Source organism: Embiotoca jacksoni, unplaced genomic scaffold, assembly GCF_022577435.1.
Source record: "Embiotoca jacksoni isolate LCO1_2020_lvr unplaced genomic scaffold, fEmbJac1.0.p SCAF_4, whole genome shotgun sequence".
Classification (NCBI taxonomy): Eukaryota; Metazoa; Chordata; class Actinopteri; family Embiotocidae; genus Embiotoca; species Embiotoca jacksoni.
The window spans coordinates 2394449-2418617 of NW_027185392.1; the positions used below are offsets into that span (position 1 = coordinate 2394449).

Sequence of the window (24169 nt, forward strand, 5' to 3'; positions counted from 1 at the left end):
GTGTCAGAAGTGTCGTCAGTCAGTTACCTGGTTTATATACAGACCGGTCCTCTGAGCAAACTGCAATAATGACGTCATCTAAAGCGTCCGCCTCTCACACCGCAACACGACGTCACACACCTATAATTAACTCCATCAACAGGCTTTTAACGTTCCTGTAGGAACCAAAGTCATCTTCAAAGTCATCTTCTTCAACATAATATTTTTTCTATTATTATCTTATTGCTTCTGTATGCTGCTGTATTGAAAAAAATTTCCCTTCGGGGATTAATAAAGTAAATACCTACCGTAAATACCTACCTACAATAAATAAGTAACAATAAATAACAACAGAATGTTAGAACATCACAGAGGAACATCCCTTTAACAGGAGGAACCCTCCAACAGAACCAGAAGCAGAGATGGAGAACATCTGTTAACAGAACCAAACTCAGAGGTAGAGAACATCTTACAGAACCAGAACCAGAGGTGGAGAACATCCAACAAAACCAGAACCAGAGGTGGAGAACATCTGGTATCAGGACCAGAACCAGAGGTGAAGAACATCTGCCAACAGAACTAGAACCAGAGGTGGAGAACATCTGTTAACAGAACCAGAACTAGAGGTGGAGAACATCTGGTACCAGAACCAGAGGTGGAGAACATCTGGTACCAGAACCAGAAGTGGAGAACATCTGCCAACATCAAAATTTGGAGAACAGTGTCTGAAGAACAGAAGCTCGCTTTTCTTGTTTACGTTCAGACTTCCGGGAACACTGGACTTTGCTTTTAGCGCCCCCTACCTGCCTGAAACAGCAGCATCGCACCGTCTGTTTCAATGTGCAGCAGAGAACACAGTACAGCATGTTGTTGCAGCACAGCATTTGTTTTGTGCTCTTCTTTATTATTTTATTCAGTTTAATTCTAATTTGGCATTTTTCAGCCGAGTTGTCAGAACAGAGGTGAACCTCGTGACATTGGGTTTTAACTAACTTCGCACTTCTCACCTCTGTTTGGGAAACAGAGAATTTACGACTCCAACTCTACTCGGATGTTCTCATCGAGATGTCTACGTTGTTTTTTCTCCAACAGAGGCAGCGGGTGCGAAGTTAGCACGACCCAAAGTCATTAAATTATCCGTAAAAACAAAGAGATCTTTTCTGATTTGTGTTTGGCCGCAGAAGAATCTCTGTTTTCTTTGGATAATTTTTACAAACGCTACATGAACACGTAGATCAGCAGATTAAAGAACGGCTCAGTTTCCCTTTAAATCCACGTTCAGACGTTAAACAGCAGCATTGAGCTTCCTCAGCAGACAATGAACACAGCGCCACCTTGTGGATGTAAAAGTCTACACAAACATAAAAGTCTCTTTTGAATAAATATTTTCTACCATAAATACATCTACGTTTAACTCAGTTTCACTTCAGTGTGTTTTGAGGTAGAATTCTTTTTTATTCAAACTATTTTCTATTTATGTTCAGTTTTTAATAACTGGGATCAAACATTGATCCATCTTCATCTGTTTTTAAACTTGAGTGATGACTGCATCATCATAATCATCATCAGACACAACAAGATTCACAACAACAGTTTTCAGCATCCACATGTGTAAAAGCCCTACATGGTTCACGTTTCATAGCACCACGATTAGAAATAAAGTCGTATCAAATGTTTGGTCAGAGTTTGTGAAAAAGGCACAAAACACCGCTACATGAAACAGCCAGAAAGTTCACGACAAAAACCCGAAACTTAAACGTCTGGTTCACATCGAATGTACAAGAAGAGCTGCGTCACATGTTTGAAACTGATCACAGGTTCGACTCCCGGTGAATATCAATGAACTGATCGGAGGTCAGTTCAGTCTGCCGGTCGTTCTCAGTCTTCTGGTCCTCGAGGTTCACAGACTGTAGAGTCAGCTGAGTGCAGCATCACAGGAAACGAGGGTCTGGGTGGAGGGTCTGGGTGGAGGGTCCAGGTGGAGTCCAGACACTTCACTGACATTTCCACACAAACAGGCTGCAGAGAAAAAATACCAGGAAAAGACGTAAGTAACGCAAAAACTACAGAAACACTGTCCTGAGAAGTTTGATATAATTTACCTGCAGTCACTGCCGCCGGCACTGATGACGTATTTATCATCACAGGAGAAGCGAATGTTGGTCACATGAGCGGAGTGACCGAAATAGCGCTTGTGTTTCGCCTGGAAAACATCAGAAGGAGGTGATGAAGTGATCTGATGGACAGAAATCCGCATTTATCATTTTGGGACTTGTCTAAACAAAAGTTTCAGAAAGCTGCGAGAATTTAATATCGTGTGAAGTTCACTCACAAATTTTTCGGAGCAGGGGAAGTCAAAGAGCTTGATGAGGCCGAAGTCATCTCCGGTCACCAGGTTGAGGCCGCCGTGAGAAACACAAACACAGTTGACGTCGGCCTTCTCGGCGTTACGAGGCCAAACACCGAGAACCTCATCGCCCAGGATGCTAAGAAAGCACAACACAAACACAGTAACCCGCAGTGTCTTCTTGAAGATCTACAATATGTTCCCTCAAGTCTAAAGACCTGGTCCTAGACTACACTCTAAGCTCTATGTTGTGTTTCTTATTGATGCACAATACCTCCCACTATGTACCTTGTTAGTTCCCTAACAATCAGCCAATGGGCACAGACATGTAAAACACCCCCTCCTACAAAACACCACAACACAAATCACATTTTAGTATTGTATCTCTGCTGTGGTCGTTTTGTTTCTCTTTGTTTCATTCTGTTTGTCTTCATGGACGTTTTATGTCTCTTTGAAGACGTTTGATTGACTTCCCATCAACAAACTTCCCCCATCTCTTGAAACTGGATCTCTGACTTCGGGAGGCCCTCCTGACCCCGGGGCCCCAGCGGTCCGTAGGTCCCGTCAGTAATCCATCCATGTTTCTAACACAGCATTGTACAGAGACTTCCCAGTGTGATATGCTCTCACACCTTACAGCAGCACCTGAACTTGCTGGCCAGCCTCACCTGGTCCAGGTTGCCCAGGTGATCCTCTCGATGACCGTCAGCTCCGTGACGATCTTCCCCGAGGGGACCTCATGCACCTGGCGAGTGTAGGTGCTGGTGGACACCTGGCGGGAAAATCAAAGACATTTGATAATGAATTCTCCTCTTGAAGACTTTCACTGAGCCTCACAAAAAGAAGGTCAGAGGTCACAGCAACAAGGCCACCGAGATCAAACCCACTTCAGTGACTGTGTCAGGACTCAATAAGGCTTAACTCCTCTGACCTGGATGTGTTTGCTGTCAGCAGAGAAGTCGAGCTGGATGACGAAGCCGGGGATGTCCTTACAGTAACCAATCCGATTGAGTGACGGTCCGAGAGAAAGGTCGTAGAAATCCACAGCGCTGTCAATCGAACCCACCGCCAGGAACCGGTTGTCTGGACTGAACCTGAACCACAAGAGACCCCACCAGTAAGTGTAGCTGATTGAAGTACACCACAGAAGAGCCAACAGCTGATGTCCTACCGAATATCCTGGATGGTGACGCTGCGGTCTCTCTTCTTGCCCCAGACGGTAAGCGAGTTGACCAGCAGGACGATGAACTCTCCGTTCTCCATGCCGATGGAAACCATCTCTCCGTTAGGACTGTAGCACGTGCACTTGGCAGGATGACCCAAACTCACCTTGTTCAGGAGTTTCTAACACAGAAAGCAGGATTACAGTAGCGTGTTGTACCACGTGAATGCAGCAGAGTCTCACAGCTTCAAACCTCTACCTTATCAGCCAGGTCCCATATCCGGATGGTCCCATCATCGCTGGCAGAGATGAAGACGTCTTTGAAAGGGTGAGTTGCCAAACCCCATATCCCTCCCTGAGTGTGTCCGTTGATCATGGTGTTGGAGGCAGCGTTCTTCTCTCCAACCTCTATGATTTCCCCGTCTTTGGTTCCCACCAAGATTTTACCCTGAATCGAAGAGATGTGTCGGAAAGTCAAAAATCCCAAACTAGCAGTGGACCATGGAAGTTGTGATCGTGGTGAAGCGGATCGTACCTTCCCTCTGCAGACGGAGCGGACGTTCTCCACAGGCTGGCCGGTCTCCAGCTGAAACGCTCTGCATCGCTTCATCTCCTGGTCCCAAAGCTTCACAGCGCCGCCCTCTTTAGTCCTGTTAAACACCAACAAACATAACTCACCTCAAATTCAAAGGCATTCATAGAGTGGTGGATTCCCACAATGTATCCGCCTTGACCCTGGTCTTTACCAAGGGGGACCACACCCCTCACCTGGCAGATGGCCCGTCTGGTTACAGGGCCTATGTACCGAGGCCAGTAGGGATGCAGATAAACTAGAACCAGCCTGAGATCCATGAATTGACCCCAGAGTGACCTCAAACGAAGCTGAGGCACACAAACATCTCCACAACAACTGATATGAAGATTTTAAAAGTTAACCTATAGGGACCAGAGCAGTAAGAATCTGAGTACCGTCTGTCTTTCAAAGGTCAACCTGTCAATGAAAAGGTACCCAGACAGGTGTGTTGAAGGGCTGTGGGACCTTTATGTGACATATAAATTACTCACGGTCGCTCCTTCCCTCCGGTCACAATAAGTCCGTCCCTCAGCGTGGTGTACATGGTGAAGACGGGACCGCTGTGCGCCTTCGCCACCACTCGCACTAGGAAGTGCTCCCTCCACACATACACGTCTCCGTTGATCGCACCGGTGAACGTCAAGTTGTTCTGGATCAGACAAACGTTAGGTTACAACAAATTCGTAAAACTGGGGATTTATATATATTTCATGAAGAGAACCACAGATTTGAAATCAGCCTTTCTTACTGCACCAAATGCAACAGACAGCATGGTCTGCATGCGGCCGTCCTCCACCGAGCCGATCACACCTTTTTTGTACACGAGCGAACCTCCAACCAGAGTCCAGAACTTGATGTGTTTGATTCCCACTGACACAAACTGTGTATCAGAGTCTGGTCTAAACTCCACCACAAAGATCCGCTCAGCATGGCCACCTTTACTGGTCACCTTGGTGCCTGGCAGGGAGGTCAGAGGTCACGTTCAATCTATGGTATATACATAGTAGTATTCTGTTTGCTTTGTTTTAGTCTGAAGGTCTTTTGAGTTTAGGATTTAAAAAGAGGATGTCTTTACAATACTTCTTCCTCTGAATATTGTAATTTATAACTTCTTCTGGTACTTTAGTCTCATTTCAAAGGAGACCTCATTCAACAGCAGGTTCAGCTGCATTATTACTGTGATTGTTTCTTTTAGATCAGTGCAGTACTAAATCCATAAAATGAGACAACTGGACCGGACTTTCTGAGAGAACACAACAACCTCTTGTCCTTCAGGAGCATTTTTTTTAATGTGAGAGAAAAGTTTGGTACCTTCCTGCCACCGCCACACTGTGATGGTGTGTTCAGGCTCCACCCCCACAGACAGCAGAAGCTTTCCTGTAGCGCTGAAGTTGACATAGCCGACACCTTTAGCGTGGGAACAACGCAGAATGGACAGTGTCTGCTTGGTCATGGCATCCCAAACATGGATGGATGGGGCAAGGCCTGTAGGAAGAGACCAAAACCATAGAAACCACAAAGCTCAGCAACCAAAGAACCACGGCTGCAAGTAGGCCAGGCCCGAGGCATCCAAGGAACCGTGGACCTGAGGCACTGAGGTACCCCTGGAGGTAAAGAACCACAGGTCAAAGGAAGCTAAGAATCACTACAACTAGAAGGATGGACCTAAGGCATTCAGGTAGCCCAAGAGCCAAGAAACCAAAGGTAACTACCTAACTACCAAAGGTACTCCCAAGATAGTAGTCAAAGTCCTTAGCATCCTTGTCACTGTGGAACCAAAGACCTGAATGATCAAAGGTTCATTGGTATCAAGGATCCCAAGAACAGAGGTATGAAGGACCAAAGGCATTAAGATTACGGAGTAGCCAAGGCTTCAAATACCCCAGGACCCAAAGCCTCTAAGACCTCTGGTTCCTGGGACGCAGGACATACAATTTCCCAGGCACCAACGAACCAGAGGACCAGGTGAATAAGGTGCTAAGCAATCCATGTCATTAGGATTCTAGCAATTGTGGAACCAAGGACCTTACACATAAAGGTAACAAAAGAAACTAATGAATCTTATGCCCAAGGAAGCTAATAATCAGAACATTAAGGAGCTGAGGTTCTGTGGAACTAGCAACTGTGGACCCAAGAACCTAAGTCAGTATGTGGGTAAAGAACCAGAGGAATGATAGGACCATGGAAGCTAAGAAAAACAGTATCAGTGAGCCAAGGATCCAGGGATTAAAGGCACTAAGACAGCCAAGGAACCAAGGCATCAAGATACCAGGGACTTTAGTCTTCCCAGGAACCTAAAGAACCAAAACACCAAAGAACTTTTTTGTTATTTATCAGGAACTGTGGAACAAACATGCAAGGATATGAGGAACCTATGGAATAAACAACTAAGGTAGTAGAGGAACCAAGAAACCAACAAACAGAGGAACGGGAAAAAAGGGAAACACAGAATCATGGAATCAAGGTAGCAAAACACCAGAGAATGAAGTAACCTATGGAGCAACTAAAGGAGAACTGGAGATGCTGAGTATCGGGTGGAACAAGCTGAGATTTAGATGTTTGGGGGGGAGAAAAACCGGTAGGGGACCAATTGATGGACCATATTCTATTATTCAGTACTTCCATTTGGTTCAGGAGGAGGCGGAAACTGGTACCGACATGCTGGTTCAACAGGACTGGTAAGCGACTGAGTTAGATTCAGAGTTCTTTTTCAATCCATCCTGTGTTCATACTTTTAGGGTGAACTTTATTGACACTTCTGACCATGATCACATTGAACACCTTCCTTCTGATGTTTAAAGTCAAAGTCGCCAACCGCAGAGTTGTAAAAGTGCAGAGATAGAACCGCTGAGAACAAAAAGAGAAACTAACGTTAAAAAGTAAAAGAGGAAGAGCCCCGATAAGAAGATCAGGGTCGCCATGGTCACGAGCATCTACAGGGAACGTCATGGAAACATGTCCGGTCCCCGTGTTGGACAGATTTGTGTGATCACGGCTGTGGAGGGTCAACAGAACAGGATCACTGCACAAAGACTGTCGTGTCCTCCGCATAAACACAACAGATCCAAGTGAAGCTTTAAGAGAGAATGTGTGTCCTCTGAATCACAGTCTTACCACGAAAACACAAATACACACACAGGAAACAACCAGGCTTGTTTAACATGCTGACAAGAAGCAGGAAGCAAGGTTCTGTTCTGAGTCTGACTTGCTTTGGTTTCCTACAGCCATGCTCACACTGCTGCGGAGACACCTGAAAACACTGTAGGTTCTACATCCACACTGATGTTTGTTTGTAGTTACAGGTCTGACAGGAGGTAACTGTCTGGAAATCACTGAAGAGATTCACAAGACGAAACCAGCTTTAGACTGCGGCTGAGAAAATTTAGCTTGGGTGATTGTTTTAAATCCCTTCTCTTAGGTTCTTAATATCCAACATTGCTAATGTGAACGTTGTGGATGAAACAATACAGAAAGAATTTACCCGTCTCTACAGCGCCCCCTGGTGTGTGGACATCTGTCACACAAACGCAGCTCTCAGAGTTATACCAAGCTGCAAATATGTGAAGTTAAAAGTTTATAAATGATGCTGTTGTTCTGTAATCAATAAAAGTATCTTCCAACTACTACTTTTATTTTGAAAATCTATGAAGAAAGGGAGAATCACAGGAAGTCATTTGTTTTGAAAGGTCGAGTTTAGTGAGAATGTGTTTTCATGTGACTCCACATCAGTGCAGGCATGGTCTCTGACACACAGTCTGCTGGGAGGGCGGAGCTACAAACAGAAGAACCAGACCACACCTGAACCGGATCCAGATTCCTGGTACTCACCGGACACCTCCGCCTCTACACAGCGAGAGCCAACAACACGTTACACACTCTCCACATGACATGAATGGTGTGTGTGAATAGAATGGTGATGAGTGATGAGGAAGGTGAGCGCAGACTTACCTGGCAGATCAGTGATGTCACCTGGTGATGAGGTGAGGTGGTGACAATGAGGAAGCAGTGAAAAAGAAAAGAAGTGCGATGGGCAGAGAGCAGCCAGGTCATGCATGAGAATAACACGGTGATCAATAAATCTAATCTGCAATCTGTTGTAACAGCTGAGTTCTCCATCCTTCAACATCATCACACTTCACAATTAGAGACCTGCTTTTCTGTGCAGGTCTTACAAAATAAAAGCTTTTTCTGGTTTCCTGTCAGTAGTGACAGGACCAAGTATCGACCAGCAGTGAGGTCACCCCTTGGTTTGTGAATGTTATGAAGCCTCCAGTTCAGATTCTGTCCGTCATCATCTTGCTAGTTCGGAGCGGTTTGGAGCAGGAAGTGACCATATTTGGACAAGCTGGGGAGGAGCGAGTGGTGGATCTGATTGATCTGATTGGAAACCTGACGATACTACATCCCGCCCACCGATAGCTGTAACCTGACCGCACCACAGACCTGTCAATCAAACAGACACGCATCTTTTTTAATCTTATTTACTAATTAATAACGGGATTATTTTCAGATGGACCTCCAGAAAACGAATAAGAAGGAGCGACTTTAGCTAACAACACCGAGATAACTGGTGGAGGAATATTATTGACTTTGTATTTAATGAGAAGTTGAATGGGAGTCTATGGAGCTGGAGGTTTTTTGGAGTCAACCTCTAGTGGCACTCTGTGGTATTGCAGTTTAAGGCACTCCTGTATCGGCCTCATTTTTCAGACACTACGTCCACTTTTATATGCAGTCTATGGACTTGACTGACATCAGCTGCTGACTCAGCAGAGCTGCAGGCGTGTCAGCATGTTTGTGTGTTAGCTGTGTTAGTGCAGATGTGTGTTCTCCTTCCTCAGGGAGAAATGTTTGTAGCTCATTCAAGAGGCCAAACTGCAGACGTGTTGGTTGCAGAACATTAGGAGACTTGCGCAACAGTTAAATTTCAGGGCTCAGACATGTCTGTTCCGGTTTCGGTCTGGGACTCACCGATCTGTCCAGTGGCGATGATATTTTGGTATTTGGGATGCTGGTTGACCGTCAGACAGAGGATGTCGTCGGCGTGTTCCAGGTAGAAACTCTGAGTTCCTGTCAGGACAAGAAACAGTGAGTGTGAGGTCAACAACAACAGAAGGTCTGACAGAGTTCTACCGACCGGCGGACAGGCTCTGGATGACCACGGCGGCGGCGGTGTGGAAGATGATGTCAGCACCATCATTGAGGTAATGCAGGTTGTTGCGACAGTCGAAGCCTCTGTAACCAAAGACATGCTCCAACACCAGCTCCTAACATCGAAAAAAAACTGTTGTTAGAAGTGAAGACTTGTCGGCAGACTGATGCTAACCAGACGTCTCGTTCTGACCTCCAACGCTTTCTTCTTCTTGGTCACATTGTTCTTCAACAATTTGTCTGGCAGCGGTGCAGCTCGGCTCACAGGAGGCCTGAAAAGAAGGACCAACCTTAACGACGGACTGCGTCTGAACTCCATAGAAGACGTGTAATAACGTGAGCATGCTACCTCTCCTCCACAGGAACTTCTTTGTGCTGCAGGTGTGGTTTAGTTCCTGACATGTTCCTGATGCTGGCCGAGTAGATCTTGGTGACGTAATCCACCACCTTCTCCCGGGCCACGTCACTGTCATATCCTGAAGGCACAACATGTCCATCACACAGCTGCATCTACAGATAAACATCTAGTTCCAGACCGCTACAGGTAGTTTCAGACCTCTACAGCTAGTTCCTGTCCTGTGCAACTAGTTCCAGACCTCTACAGCTAGTTCCAGACCTGTGCCTCTAGTTCCAGACCTCTACAGATAGTTCCTGACCTCTGCATCTAGTTCCAGAACTCTACAGATAGTTCCTGACCTCTGCATCTAGTTCCAGACCTCTACAGGTAGATCCTTTACTTGTTTAGGTGCCTCACAGTTTCTGAGGTTAGTTTGGACTGTGTTACCTCCATCTTCCTCTGTGTCGTCATCTGACTCCTCACTGTCTACAGCTTTGCTCTCTTTGTGACCTGGTGGCTCTCTGGTCCAGATCATCAGTGCGGTGTCGGCCCCGCCCACCGACAGCAGCATGGAGTCATCATTGGACCAACGTACGTTTGTCACGTTGGTGCTGTGACCCACGTACTTCTTAAACTTGGCAAACTGGCCCTGAGGTTAGAACGTGTACAGAGCAAAGTTAGAAAGAGGAGAAAACATGAACTGATTCAGAGTAAAATTCCCTTCATGACTTCTTTTCCTGGCTCACCCTGGACGGGAAGCTGAACAGTTTGAGGAAGCCGAAGTCGTCTCCACTGGCAAGCAGTTTGCGATCTTTGGTTAGCGCGGTGGCGTTAACGAAGCTGAGTGTTGGCCATATTCCCTCACAGGTTGGACCAAGAACCGACGTCCAGCTCGCCCAGTCCAGCTTCTCAAACTGGACACACAAACGAAAACACTCTGATGAACAAGAAGACTTAAAGAAAACAACTCGGACCAAAGAAGTAAAATCTCGCTGTGTCTCCGACCTCAGCCACACTGATGTTCTGTTTGCGTCCTCGCGGCGCCTCAAAGAACAACTGCGCTTTAGCTCCAGTGTTCACCTGCAGCAGTTTACCTGTCGAGGAAAACATCAGGAAGAGTCAGGAAACAGATTGGACAGACATGCGTTAGCCTTTATAGCTAACAGTTAGCGGTTAAAGCAGTACAGGTGAGCGCTCACCTCTCGAGTCCCAGTCAATGTGAGTGATGTAGCTTCCAGCTCCTTTACAGATGCCAACTCTCTTACTGGTCAGCACGTTGTAGATGTCCACGATGGAGTCGTGGGAAGCCACAGCCAGATACTTCCCCGCATCTGAAACAAACACTGGACTCGTCACCGACTGACCAATCACCTCCATCCTGGGTCACACCTGTGTGGTGAGTTGAGGTACCTTGGGAGAAGCCGATGTCTGAGATGAGCTCTTTGCGGTGGTGGAAGGTCACCATGTCCTCCAGGGTATCAGCGTTCACCACCAAGAAGCTGCCATCGTTCAGACCGACTGCCAGAGCTTTACCGTCCGGAGAGAAGGCACAGCACCGCCCACCTGACAGGAAACACGAAGGTATGAAACAGGTAACAGGCAGGTGAGACACAGGTAACAGGCAGGTGTACAGATGCATATTATACAAGAGAGTATTTGTATTTGTTCATCTCACCTTTCTTTAGTTTGCGGACAGCGACCATGCGGTGATTGACTGAAAGCTCCCAGATCCTCAGAGTTTTGTCGTCACTGACGGTCGCACAGACAGGAAGTAGAGGGTGAGCCGCCAAACCCCACACCTCCCCCTCCATGTGACCCTGAACACAACACAGTACATACAGGGTCAACATGTACCTGTGATGAAGCAGAGAGATGCTGAGGTTCTGTTCTCCATGTGGATAACTGAGAGAACCGCCCTCTTAGCATGGTGGAGGGTTTGTGATCCTGGGCACTGTGTTGTCGGGGGCAACAGCCCGTGGCAGGATCGACCGAAGGATGTTGGTCCAGAACTAGTGGATAAATGCAGCCTTACAGAACCAAAACTTCCTGAGCCTCGTCCTGGAGGCAGACCTGCGCCTTGACCCAGAGGGCCCAGTGAGGCACAGCCTGAAGAAGTAACATGGGGTCACCATCATACGGGCCCAATGTATGCTGGGAAAGTTGACCTGAACCCAAAGACGGGGCGCTGGGTGTGCCGACCCATGGCATCATAGAAGAGTTCTAGAGACATGAAATGTCACCTCTCTGAAGTGGACGAGCTAGAACTGGTGCAGGAGGTGGACTAATACTAACTGTAGATGGGTTCTGGAACCAGACCCTGAAGAGGTACCCGGGGGGGAGCAGCACCGACCAGATGCTCAGAGTATCTGGAAAGGAGGCTCTGACTGAATCGACCTTGGAGGGACGATGTGGATTCTGCCATGGAACCATCCATCCATCCATGCCGGTGGATGCTGGTGTTGGTATCAGAGTGCTGTCAAACGGACCTCTGTCTTTCGGGCTCACCTGAACCAGCAGCATCATCGGTCCGCTCTTGTCGATCTCGAGGATTTCTCCGTTCTTTGTTCCGAGCAGGATGTGACCGTGACCCAGAGTGATGGCCCTAATGGACGGGTTGTCCTCGAGCAGCAGACCTGATCAGAGAGCACACAAAGACATCAAACAATACAGACCTCAGACGCTGTGATACAACAGAAGCAAATATAAAGACTGAGAGCGGTGGTGTGAAACCTTTAGAGGTCGGGGACAGGACGGCTCTCTTGATGGCGTACGTCTTCAAACATCTCTCAAACATGTCGTCCCAGAGCTCCACGATGCCGTCCTTCCCCCCTGTCACAAAACCCTGGAAACAAACAAAAACAAACGTCATCACCGACCTTCACAGCACGGAAATGTTTATCTACTGTATCTCTGTCTTAGTCCACTTTTATTTTGAAAAACTTTAAAAGTATGGAAGGCCAGAACCGGTAAAATCAAAATAGAAGTAATCAATGTAATCTTCAACTTTTTCTAATGTTTCGAGAAATAAATTCATAAAGTTGTAAAAATATAGAATGCATATTTTATCTAGATGGACAGATGGATGGATGAATGGTTGGATGGATGGATGGATGGATGGTTGGATGGATGGTTGGATGGTTGGATGGATGGATGGATGATCTGTCACCTTGTCCAGGGAGCACATTGCGAACACGGGGCCGTCGTGGGCTTTGATGGTCTTGATGAGCGTCGTGTCCCTCCAGATGTAGACGTCTCCGTTCGTGGCTCCGGAGAAGACCAGGTCCTCAGATCGACCGTAACATGCTGACATCATCGTCTCCTGCTTTCCCAGGTTCCCGAAAATCCCCCGTTTGAACGTCAGACCGCCACCTGCAGGACGGGGACAGACGTGTCAGACAGATTCATTCACTCAGAAAAGGACTGTTTTACAGCTGTACTCTGGCAGTGATGATCAAGAAATAAATAAACCCAGTGAACATCAGAGATAATAAAAGAGGGCGGGGCCTCCTGAACCTTTAAACAAGGTCATTCATTTAACAGGGGAAGGTTAAAACAAAATGTACCTGAATGTTGCCAGAACTTGATGTGTTTCATCCCCACAGTCACCAGTTTGTCCATCCTGAAGGGATTACTCTTCACCACAAATATTTTATCTTTATGACCCCTGCAGGACACAGATAAATTACATAAGTCTGAGATCTTTTACTTCAACTCATGGAAAACCAAAGTGTTGTGTTTCTAACATAACACTTTGTGGATTCTAACTGACTATCTGACTGTATCCAGGTGTGCCTACCTGGCCTTGGCCAGTCGCTCTCCTTTCTTCCAGTCCCAAATGACGATAGAGTGAAATTCATCAATTCCCACCGAGATTAAACTCTTCCCGTCCGCTGAGTCACACGAAGACACAAGAGTCAGAGATACAGAGACAATAAGAGAAACAGACACACAAAGATGCAGAGATGCAAAGAGACAGAGATACAGAAATACAAAGAAATAAAAATATACAAAGAGATACAAAGGCACAGGTGATCTATGGAGACAAAATTGTGCTTCAGAGATAACTAATGTTGTTTTAAGGATTACAGGTGATGAACACATGTTGACTCTGGGATCCTGAATGGCGCAGTGCGCGGTGCATGTACCTGTGAAGTCCAGGGCACACACTCCTCGGCTGTGGTGTCCCTTCAGCAGCGACAGACACTTCAGAGTCTGGATGTCCCAGACGTGGACGGCCGGGTCTCTGCCCACCTGAACGCACAGATAGCAAATTAAAATCACAGACAGTCCGACAGTAGCATGCTGTGCTCTGATTAGCTGGGTGTACCTGTGCGGAGGCAACAAAGTCTTTGAGCGGGTGCACGGCGAGGCTGAGGATGTCGTCATCGTGGCCGAGGTAAAACCTCTGACTGTGCTGCAGCCGGTTGTAGACGACGGCGACCGCGGCCACGTGGTACACCACCTCCCCCGCCTGACTGTAGAACAGGTTGTTACGACAGTCAAAGCCACGGTACCTGCAGGAAACAAGAAACAGCATCGCCACGATAAAGGTCATAAATGGTGGTTTATTGATATAAAAACGGAGACTTCAGGGGATTGTTTAGAGACACTGATGTATGATGACGATTGATACAGGTGATTAAGGGATAACAAATAATGAGAGGCTCGGCCCCGTGACTGTGTGAAGCGTATTTGGTTTCAGTTGTGATATTTGATAGTGTTCCTTTCTACCCGTGAACAAACTGCAAACGCAGCCCCTCCTCCGGAGCTTTCTGCCGCTTCAGCGAACCAATCAGCTTCTTCCTGAGCTGCGGCAGGTCCTCCTTATACACCTGCAGGCAGAGACAGGTGAGTCAGACAGACAGACAGGTTATTTACAGCAAGTTATAGCATTTGTTTCCTGGTCACCTGACGTTCGTAGCTGGTCTGAGCTTCCTGTTCGATGTCCGAGTCGAGCTCCGGGACGTCAGACACGTCCGAGTCTGACTCTCCACTGTTGGAGTCAGCATAACCCTCTGAGGACACGAAGCAGGAAGAAAATTTATGTCAGGGCCATGACGAGGTCGATTAGGGACAATAAATGGTGACTTACAGATTGTTCACAAGGTAAAAAAGAGGTTTGGGGATTTTGTGAGCCAGTATTGTTGTATCTGGAATAAATCACCTTGGAGGAGGGGCTCCAAGACACCATTCATGACGCCTTCAGGCAGGAACCTCCATTGGAAGACGGCGTGGTCGGCGCCACCGGTGCTGACAACCCACTGCAGATCGTTGGACCAGCGAACGTTCGTCACATGGGCAGAGTGACCGATGTACTTCTTGAATTTGGCCCCTGTTTGATGAAGATGATCGTTATCAGTTTAACAACTGTTAGAAATAAAAGGAGTTGTCTGGTAACTAAGAAACAAAAGAACACTACTACACTAATAAGTAAAACTCACACTTCCACATCCATCATAAAGGACTCACACCACAAAGACATTTTGGACTCTTACTAAAAATCTTTCCTGTGGAACAAAGGAGATCACCAACCTTTCTTCAGGCAGGGGAACCTGAAGAGTTTCACGAGGCCCAGGTCATCGCCTGTTACCAGCACAGCACTGCTGTGGTTGGCGTCCACAGAGTTCACGTTGGTGATGTTGGAGTATTTGGGCCAGATGCCGTTGACCTCCGGCCCAACAGTACCCGTCCATGTCATCCAGTGGATCCCCTTCGCTTCCTCTTTTGGAACCAGTTTCCCTGCTGCAAGAAATGGAAAGGGGGGTGGGTGAGTTCCAGCAGGTCCCGACAGGTGAGTCCCAAATGTAGACAGGTGAGTCCCAAGGTAAGACCCAGTCCAGAAAGGTAAGTCCCAAATTTAGACAGGTGAGACCCCAGTCCAGGAAGGTAAGACCCAGTCCAGAAAGGTAAGTCCCAAGTCTGGACAGATGAGACCTAAGTTAGTTGGCAGTCTGAAAAAAAGTCTCCATTCAGACGGGTAAATCTAGACAGGTGAGTCACAAGTCAAGTCTCAAGTCCAGAAAAGCGTGTCCCAAGGCAAGTCCCCAGTTTAGAAAGCTAAGTCCCATGTATAGTCCCAATTCTTCACATGTAAATCCTCACTCGGGTCCTGGCCTAGTCCCAACACAAGTCCCCAGTCCAGACAGGTGAGTCCTAAGTCAAATTACAAGTCTAGACAGATAACTTGCAAATCTAGTTCCACATCTGTACAAAATATAATCCCAAGTCTAGAAGGTAAGTCTTGTGTTTCCATGTTGGAGCCTGAGACTACAAAGTCGATACCTGGCATCCTGTAGAAGAGCCGCTCTCCACCTCCGTCGTTGGTCTGCAGGAAACGGCTGTCGACAGACCAGTCCAGGTGGGTGATGAAGGAGATGGAGCGGCTGCACTCGCCCACCTTCTTGTAGCGCTGGCCAACAGCGTAGACATCCACCAGCCCGTCGTTTGATCCGACGGCCAGGAAGGACCCGTCCGGAGAAAACTTCAGCTCATGGATCACCTCCTTTCTGTCTTTGATGTGCACAACCTCCGTCATGTCCCTGTACAAAAAGACGTGTTATCTTGTGTTCTTCAGTTACAACATCTACAAATGAAAGCATTATAACATTACATACGTAACATTATTAAACTATTCTACCTTAAAATTATCATTTCAAAATGCTTTTGATGGCAGACTGACTTGTTTCATTCTCACTCCACAACCCAGACGCCCCTTCTCGCTCTAAATAACTTGGGCTGACTGGGAACAAACCCTCGTGAAAAGTGTGGAATGCCTTCGTCACACACCTCCACCTGTGGCTGTTCAGCTCGCTTTAAGACTGAGGCCTATTGCATCTGAATACACTTCACCATTATATCAGTCATTTTAAACGCTTGTCCAAACAAAGGTAGACACAAGAGATTGGCCCCCTGGTTTAGCTTCGGTTCCTACTTGCATACGGGTCTCTTTTCAGGGTAACGTACCAGCTGGCCGAAGTAGCTGTTTAGTTAACCCACACGCAAACCACCTTCTCTTTTAACTTAATAACCGTTTGTAAATAAACCGAAAAGAAACCGCAGTAATGGCAGGGATAAATGAAGCGGGTCACCTGACACGCAGCACAGTGAACGACCCGTCCTTCATGCCCAGAGCGAGCTGAGAGCCGTCGTTGTTGAAGGAAACACTGCGAACGGACTCCTCCATGTTGCAGCGAGCCAACAGAGTGTGGTCAGGAAGACTCCACAGCCTGAGGGGCGGACAGGTGAGAGACACAGGTGAGGAAGAAACTCGGGTAGCAAGTCTGCCGATGACGGCGGTGTTGGAGGGTCGCACCGACCTGACGGAGCGGTCGTCGCTCCCGGTGACGGCGACTGGCTGTTTGGGGTGCAGGTCCAGTGCCCACAGCTCGCCCTCGCTGTGACCCTGCATCAGCAGAACTGGTTTGTCGCGGTCTCGGACCATCACCTCGAAGATCTCGCTGTCCTGAGTCCCAGCCAGGATCCGGTCGGCCTTCCAGCAAACGCTCCGGATCGACAGACCTGAAACAGGAAACAGGCTCTGCACTCTGGGACGGACATGGACTGTTTATTAACAATAAATTATCATCGAATTGCTTCAGCTCAAACGTGTGTAACTGGTTCAGGTTCTGTTTTTCAGGTTTTTGCCTTGTTTCAGAAATGTTTGGTAAGTTTTTAATGTGGTAACTATTGTCTCTGTTTTTCAGTGATTCTTGTGGAAGTGGAACCGTTTCTTGCTTTATTTGGTTCTGTTTCGTTTTTGTTTACTTCAGTTAATCAGTTCAGTTGATTGATCAGAATATGATTCAGTATTATATAATTAGTATATGATTGATCAGTATCCATCCATCCATTATCTATACCCGCTTTATCCTGAACAGGGTCACAGGGGGGCTGGAGCCTATCCCAGCTCACTTTGGGCGAAGGCAGGGTTACACCCTGGACAGGTCGCCAGTCCATCACAGGGCCAACACATAGAGACAGACGGAAACAAAGATCATTCACTCTCTCGTTCACACCTAAGGGCAATTTGTAGAACCACCAATTAACCTGAGACGCATGTCTTTGGATGGTGGGAGGAAGCTGGAGTACCCGGAGAGAGCACAGGGGGAGAACATGCAAACTCGTCACAGAAAGGCCCAGGCCTGGAATCGAACCCGGAACCTTTTTGCTGTTAGGCGACAATGCTAACCACTGCACCACTGTGCCGCAGTTAATCAGTGTATGATTGATTATTATATGATTGATCACAATAGGATTGACCCGGTCCGGACCTTTGTAGCCCTGCTCGGCCTCTCTCAGGTCGATCTTGGTGATGGGTTTGAAGTCAACATCCCACAGCCGGATGCAGCCGTCCCGTCCTCCGGTGGCAAACCCTTCCTCACAGGCGTGCATGCTGAAGATCCCCGCCTGCAGAAAAACAACATCTCCCATCAGCCCTGCAGGGGCCCAGCCCGCCACACGGACAGGAAGTCGATCTGAATGGAAGGATCGCATGCTGCCAAACAAGTTCTTTAGCCTCCAGGATGTGACCCACTGCACATGCTCAGTAGTGTTTCTCCTGTTAGCTAATGTCATCATGATATCATGACCACCGTGTGCGGCTGTTTTGCGTATTCGTACCCCGTGTGCGGCCTGCACAGTCCTGATCAGTGTGGTCCCTCTCCACACGTACACGTCTCCGTTGAGCGCTCCGGAGTACGTCAGCTCGTCTTTGGCTGCAGAGATACACAGGATGGTCTGCAGGTCACCTGTCTTCCCGAACACGCCTCTCTTGGGCGTCAGAGCGTTCCCACACAGAGTCCAGAACTGCAGAACAACGGAGAACACGTGTTCACCACCAACAACGTTACAGAGACAGGAGACAGTCGATGTCTCACTCTGGTATATATCTATCTATCTATCTATCTATCAACATCGTCCTGTGAACCATCAGGTGGTGTCAGGTTTCAGAGCTCTGAGTATTCAGGTGAAGACGACGGGGCGGGGCCTGTCTCACCTTGATGTGTTTGACTCCACAGCTGATCAGCCGGCTGGACTGAACCGGGTCCCAGCAGACGTCAAAGATCTGTATGAGAACCAGAACCAGAGTTAGAGGAGACCTCGGACTACGAGTGACTGATTTGTCGATCGCTGATGACTCGTACCCGGTCCGAGTGCCCGGTTGCCGTGGCAAGGACTCGTCCTCTCCTCCAGTCCCAAATGCACAACGTGTTCTTGGCGTCCAGACCAATGGAGGCCAGTCGCTATGTCAACAGAAACCAGACAGACAGGTGTGAGGTCCAGGAATTTAAACCGCTGTGTAGCTCCGCCCCCATCACCACCAAAGGTACGTGAGTGGACAATGCTACCAACGGGACAATGATTGACAGGTTGGATGTCTTGTCCTCTATGAAGCTGTTGGTTTTGTGTCTCTTTGTGGTCTCACCTGTCCATCAGAGTCAAAGGCGAGACAGGCGACTCCGTGGGTGTGGACGTCCCTCAGGATGGACACGGTCTGCATGGTGTAGGTGTCCCAAATACAGATGTACGGGTCTTTTCCCACCTGACCCGTCGCTACCTGAATCTTATCTGGATGGACCGCCAGGCTGAGAGACAGACAGGGAGACAGAGAGACAGACAGAGAGACAGGCTTCATGTTAATGACACATCAGTAATAATAAAAAATGTTATACATCTTGTGTCCACGAGAGGCAGCACTGAACCCATGTAGATGTGTCCGCATATAGGACCAGGTCCTGCTGTTTATCCCTCTGTATTCGACCAGCATGAACCTGCTCCACTTCCTGTCAACACAGTGACCTCATCACTCAGCATGACCTCACAGGGACAGCTGCTGAGCTGTAATTGGCTGACGACGCATTTAAATGTGTCTACACACACACACACACGTTGTCTTTAACAACCCGCCACGAGGTCGATGAGGTCATTACTGTGACACGCACGCACGCACGCACGCACGCACACACGCACACACTCACACACACACACACACACACACACACACACAGAGGTGAATCTCGTCCTTTAACACGGTGACACCAGACAGAACAGAACTGGGTCACAGAGAGACCTGCAGGAGAGCCTGCAGCAACATCTGCAACATCTGTCACTGTGTGTGTGTGTGTGTGTGTGTGTGTGTGTGTGTGTGTGTGTCTGTGTCTGTGTGTGTCCTTGTAAAGCGGCAGGAAAAGGAACATATTTTTGAACATATTTCGAAGCAACGCAAACCGTTCAAAAGTTCTGGACCAGTCCAACTGAGATGTCACCTGTCGGTCTGTGAAGCCTCCAGTGATGGGTGGATCTAACACTATGCCCCGCCCACCCATAGCAGAAACCTGACTGCACCGCAGGCTTGTCAATCAAAGAGCCCAGCCCCCAAACATATCTGTTTGAGTCCTAATATGTAATGAATGATGAATTATTTCCAGAAGGACCAGAACACTGATTAGAAGGAGGGAATTTATCTCATGACACCATGATGACTTGTGGAAAACATTTACTGACTTTGTATTTCAGGAGAGAACTTGATGCTTTTTCAATGGGAGTCTGTTGGAGACAGCCCCTAGTGGTCCTCAGTGGTACTGCAGTTTAAGGAGACCACAAAGTTTTATTTGCACTCTGAAGTTTGAATGAGGACCTTTTGTTTATTAATATGGAGGACGTCACTATATTTGTATTTACATTGTAAATTGTAAAAAAAAAAATCTGTTCTTTGAAAATTCACTAGCTCCTGTTAATTATAGATCTGAACTGTATGAACCACAGACTGTATATAAAAGTGTTCGTAGCATCCAGGTCTGAAAAATTAGGCCGATGCAGAGGTGTCTTAAACTGCAATACCACCGAGTGCCAGTAGAGGTCGGCTTCAAAAAGCCTCTGGCTCCATAGACTCCCATTCAACTTCTCTCATGAAATACAAAGCCAATAAATGTTTTACACCAGTTATTTCAGTGTTGTTAGCTAAAGTCACTCCTTATTAGTTTTCTGACGGTCCATCTGAAAAAACATTATTAATTAGAAAATAAGCTTAAAAAAGATGTGTTTTTGGGGCCTTGTCTGTTTGATTGACAGGTCTTAGGTGCAGTCAGGTTACAGCTATTGGTGGGCGGGACGTAGTATCGTTAGGCTTCCAATCAGATCAGACGGGCGTGTCCTCGTCAGAGAACATGAGAACCCAACGAAGAGAATAACGATGGAGGCCTGAGAGTACGAACCATGTTGGTCACCTTCACTAAACCACTCCCCCTCACCTGATGATGTCATCGTTGTGTCCCAGGTAGAACTTCTGGGTGTGTTCTCGGGTGTTGTAGACCACGCCCACTCCGGCCACGAAGTACACCACCTCTTTTCCGGCTGTGTAGTACAGGTTATTGCGGCACTGGTGGCCTCGGTATCCGTGGATCCACTCCAGCCTCAGCTGGCAGCGTGGAGCTGTTTTATCCGCCATGTCGGCTCAAACATCCAGCGGATCACAAACCGACCACTTCCCGTTTGAGGCAGGAAGTGCGATGAGTCCCGAGCAGGTTTGTCTGCTCTGATGTAGCATCTGCTGCCACAAACCGGTCGAGTCTGGTGCTGCTAACGCTGCTGGGCGCTGTAGTCCATCACTGTAGTCCCTTTAACACAGCAGCAACATCCAACTACACTTCCCATAATTCCACACTGCAGCCTGGCGCTGCCGGCTAAAGTTAGCAATGTAACACAAACTGTTTCAAACTGAGTAGGAAGTTCATGAAGCTTTTTGTTTTTCACAGTAAAACCGGGAAGTTGAATTCTGACGTTGGAGCGAAACCTTTTACGACCTGCAGAGTTTAGTGTGAGCGAGTGAAACTGCAGACTGAACCTTTACAAGTCGACGGGTTCAGCTATGAAATCACTAATCTATTAAATTATAATTCAATGATGTGGTGATTCAAATATTTTAGCTGCTAACAGCACAAAGACTTTTTCACTTTTCGTAGAATCTGTCGACTCATCGAACACTTAATACACAAAGTAATAAAATCTTTTTTCCACCATTTTATATCAGAATATAAAATCAATCCAAATTATTTCTGGATCCAAAACTTTGAGAGAATTCAGTTTTTTGTAGAATATGATCCACATGAGATGTTTAAACAGATGTTTAAACAGAAGGTGTTTCTGTGTGGATTTGTTGAATATTACATAATCACGCAGAAACTTTTTAAAACACAAATAAAACCAGTTTCTGGTTGTGACGATGTTTTAAGAATATTTCTCTCAGATTTTGGTTATAAAGAGAAATGATGTGACGTTAAAGAGATTTTCATTATTGTAGGTAGAGTTGTAATTTTTTTTTTTATTAAAACAGATTTGATTTAAACTCGCTGCAATATCAGTTTAAATACACGTTAAAATATATTTTAACATTAATACATTTATTTGAATGTCGAGCATTGTTTTGTTAAATGATGAGATTTAATTAAAAAAAATTGACGTTTTTAAAAAAAATGCAGCTAAACCCGTAAATAAATTAATATTATTAAATAATATTCTGATTCGTCGGTTCGGTTTGACTGAAATATATATTTTTTTATGAACGAATCTCCGTTATTGACAAGCTTCGTTAAATGTGACCGGAACGTTTAAATGAACGAAACGTTCCGTGGAAACGTTCTGGTCCGAACCGGAACACCGCCAGCAGAACCTCGCCGGACGGTTCGGGCTCAGAAGGTCACCTGTCCGGACCACATGTCCCAGCTTCAGAGCGGACCGCGGCTCCGTGTTCCAGGTTCCGTCAGTTAAATGTCAGATTTATTCGAGCATCGACGGGTCTGGAGGCTGAAGTCCCACAAAATCCCTCCGCCGTGCTTCCAGCTGAAATCCGGAGATTACGGCGCCGCTTGATCCCCGCCGGTGCGGGTCCGGAGCCCGAACCGAACACACAGATTCCGGCTGCACCTGCTGCGGCGACCCGGCGGACAGACTCCCGCTGCGGCTCCGCGGGTCATAAACAGCCCGGAAAATCTAGAAAAACGGTGCAGCAGAAGATCTGAGGGAATCCCAGGGACCACCGACGGTGGCAGGCTGGAAACCACATCCACGGCCACTTCCTCTTATGACTTTCAAAATAAAACGGGCTGCTTTTTGTTGTCTGTAGGAAACGCGATATTTGAGAAAATATTTAACAAAAATTACGTTTAAAATAAACGTGAAATCATTGTCGGTTTTTTTTAATTTTTATTTACAGATCTTTTTCTTTCCCCTTTAATTCAGAATAAGTTGTTCACGAAAAAAAGATCAAAACCTGAACCTGTTTTTGTCTGTTCTTAAATTATGTTATACATGACATTTATTATTCTGAGGTTAATAAACAACATTTTAACTTGATTCTTCTCTTTATGGGTAGATCGAAATTGTACACACAAAAAAAAAAAAAGGTTTATAGAATAACTTCACATTGTGAAAACATTATCACAGCTAAACATCTCTTCTTATCACAGGACCCAGTGCTCCTGAAAATCTGTGCAAGTGATGACAGCTAAACAGGAACAGGGGACAAAGACGTCAGCGGCCCTGGAGATGTTTCTGACCTGAAAGACAAAACAACCATAAAGAGATGTAAAAGACAGCGAACAGAATCGGAACCAGACGGAGAAACGATGGGACAGACGGATCGGCAAACTGTGTTCAGACACACAATATTTGTTAAAGACAATTATTTTCGAATGACAAACTCATATTTTATTTTGAAGGCCAAACTCCCAGCTTCCGATCTCCTTTGCGCTCACCTCCGCGAGCTTCCCGCCTCTGTTGGAGCAGGTGCGGTTTAGCAGCGGCTTCATGAATCACGGACTGCGCTCAGTGCTGCGGTGCATGCTGGGGGCTGTAGTGTTTTTTTGTTTTTTTTTTCCCCTGACGTCAGATCACGTCCACCTGCTGCAGAGATCCTCTCCGATTAACAGAAGCAACACTCTGATTCAAAGGCCGGAAATCAGTCACCTCGCGTTACTTCCTGCGTCATTATTATTGTTACTGTGGTGTTTCTACGAGCTAATGTTTACATGTTAGCTGCCGTCTGTTAGCGTGGAGCGGCGTCAAAAATAATTTCTCTGCAGAACGTTTAGTTTCTAAGTCAAAATGTCTGCAGAGAGAAAGACATGAACGATGGACCGCAGATTCAGAGGTCAGAGGTCAAGCGATTGTGTTGTTGCGTTCCGGTTTCAAGAGAGAAACTTGCCCGTTTTTTAAAACGCTGTGAGCGGTCGTGACGTCACGTTGGACAACCCTGTTGCCAATGGCCCCACAGTTCAGGTGGTTTGTAAAAATACATCAGGAAGCGAAGGACAACGAGGGACAAGTGAAACTAATCAGGGCGGGGCCAACAATCACGCAAAGGACAGGAAGTGAAACAAGACAGACACAAGAGGCGAGTCGTTTCAAAATCAACCAGGAAGCACAAAACCCAGACTGACCTGAAGACCACAAAGCAGAAAATAAGTCCAAACCAGAAGAGCCGACTCGGAAGGTCCCAGCGGAACTCAGTGTTGACAGTCTGACTCTGGGGGACGAATTCACCGTGACACAACACACTGTCAAGGAAAACCCACCTGGTGTCTCCTGACCTGACCCGCCTTCTTCGGTCTCGGACAGTGAAGC

The 24169-nt window shown here is 46.9% G+C and overlaps 1 protein-coding gene across 5 annotated transcripts; it reads right to left on the minus strand.

The window, feature by feature from the left end:
• Window positions 1-854: 854 nt before the first annotated feature.
• On the minus strand, window positions 855-22574 carry LOC138208966 (echinoderm microtubule-associated protein-like 6). Of its 5 annotated transcripts, none has more exons than XM_069167235.1 (42): window positions 20800-22574; window positions 18975-19134; window positions 18694-18792; window positions 18546-18614; window positions 18170-18355; window positions 17821-17956; window positions 16867-17068; window positions 16639-16776; window positions 15833-16089; window positions 15083-15292; window positions 14715-14882; window positions 14459-14565; window positions 14282-14382; window positions 13878-14064; window positions 13696-13801; window positions 13347-13440; window positions 13114-13214; window positions 12717-12919; window positions 12281-12392; window positions 12056-12183; window positions 11226-11367; window positions 10961-11113; window positions 10750-10881; window positions 10556-10644; window positions 10297-10464; window positions 9998-10199; window positions 9563-9689; window positions 9407-9485; window positions 9200-9329; window positions 9034-9132; window positions 8011-8031; window positions 5374-5547; window positions 4811-5019; window positions 4554-4711; window positions 4024-4138; window positions 3748-3936; window positions 3498-3670; window positions 3258-3420; window positions 2995-3098; window positions 2312-2465; window positions 2082-2182; window positions 855-1998 (listed from the first exon to the last, which is right to left on the minus strand). In XM_069167235.1, the coding sequence occupies exons 1-42, from the start codon at window positions 20994-20996 to the stop codon at window positions 1974-1976; spliced, it is 5868 nt and encodes a 1955-aa protein (XP_069023336.1). In that variant the 5' UTR covers window positions 20997-22574; the 3' UTR covers window positions 855-1973. The 5 variants fall into 5 exon arrangements, with proteins under 5 accessions (XP_069023336.1, XP_069023334.1, XP_069023337.1 ...); XM_069167233.1 differs by having other exon boundaries at window positions 2082-2215; XM_069167236.1 differs by lacking the exon at window positions 8011-8031.
• Between the last annotated feature and the right edge of the window lie 1595 nt (window positions 22575-24169).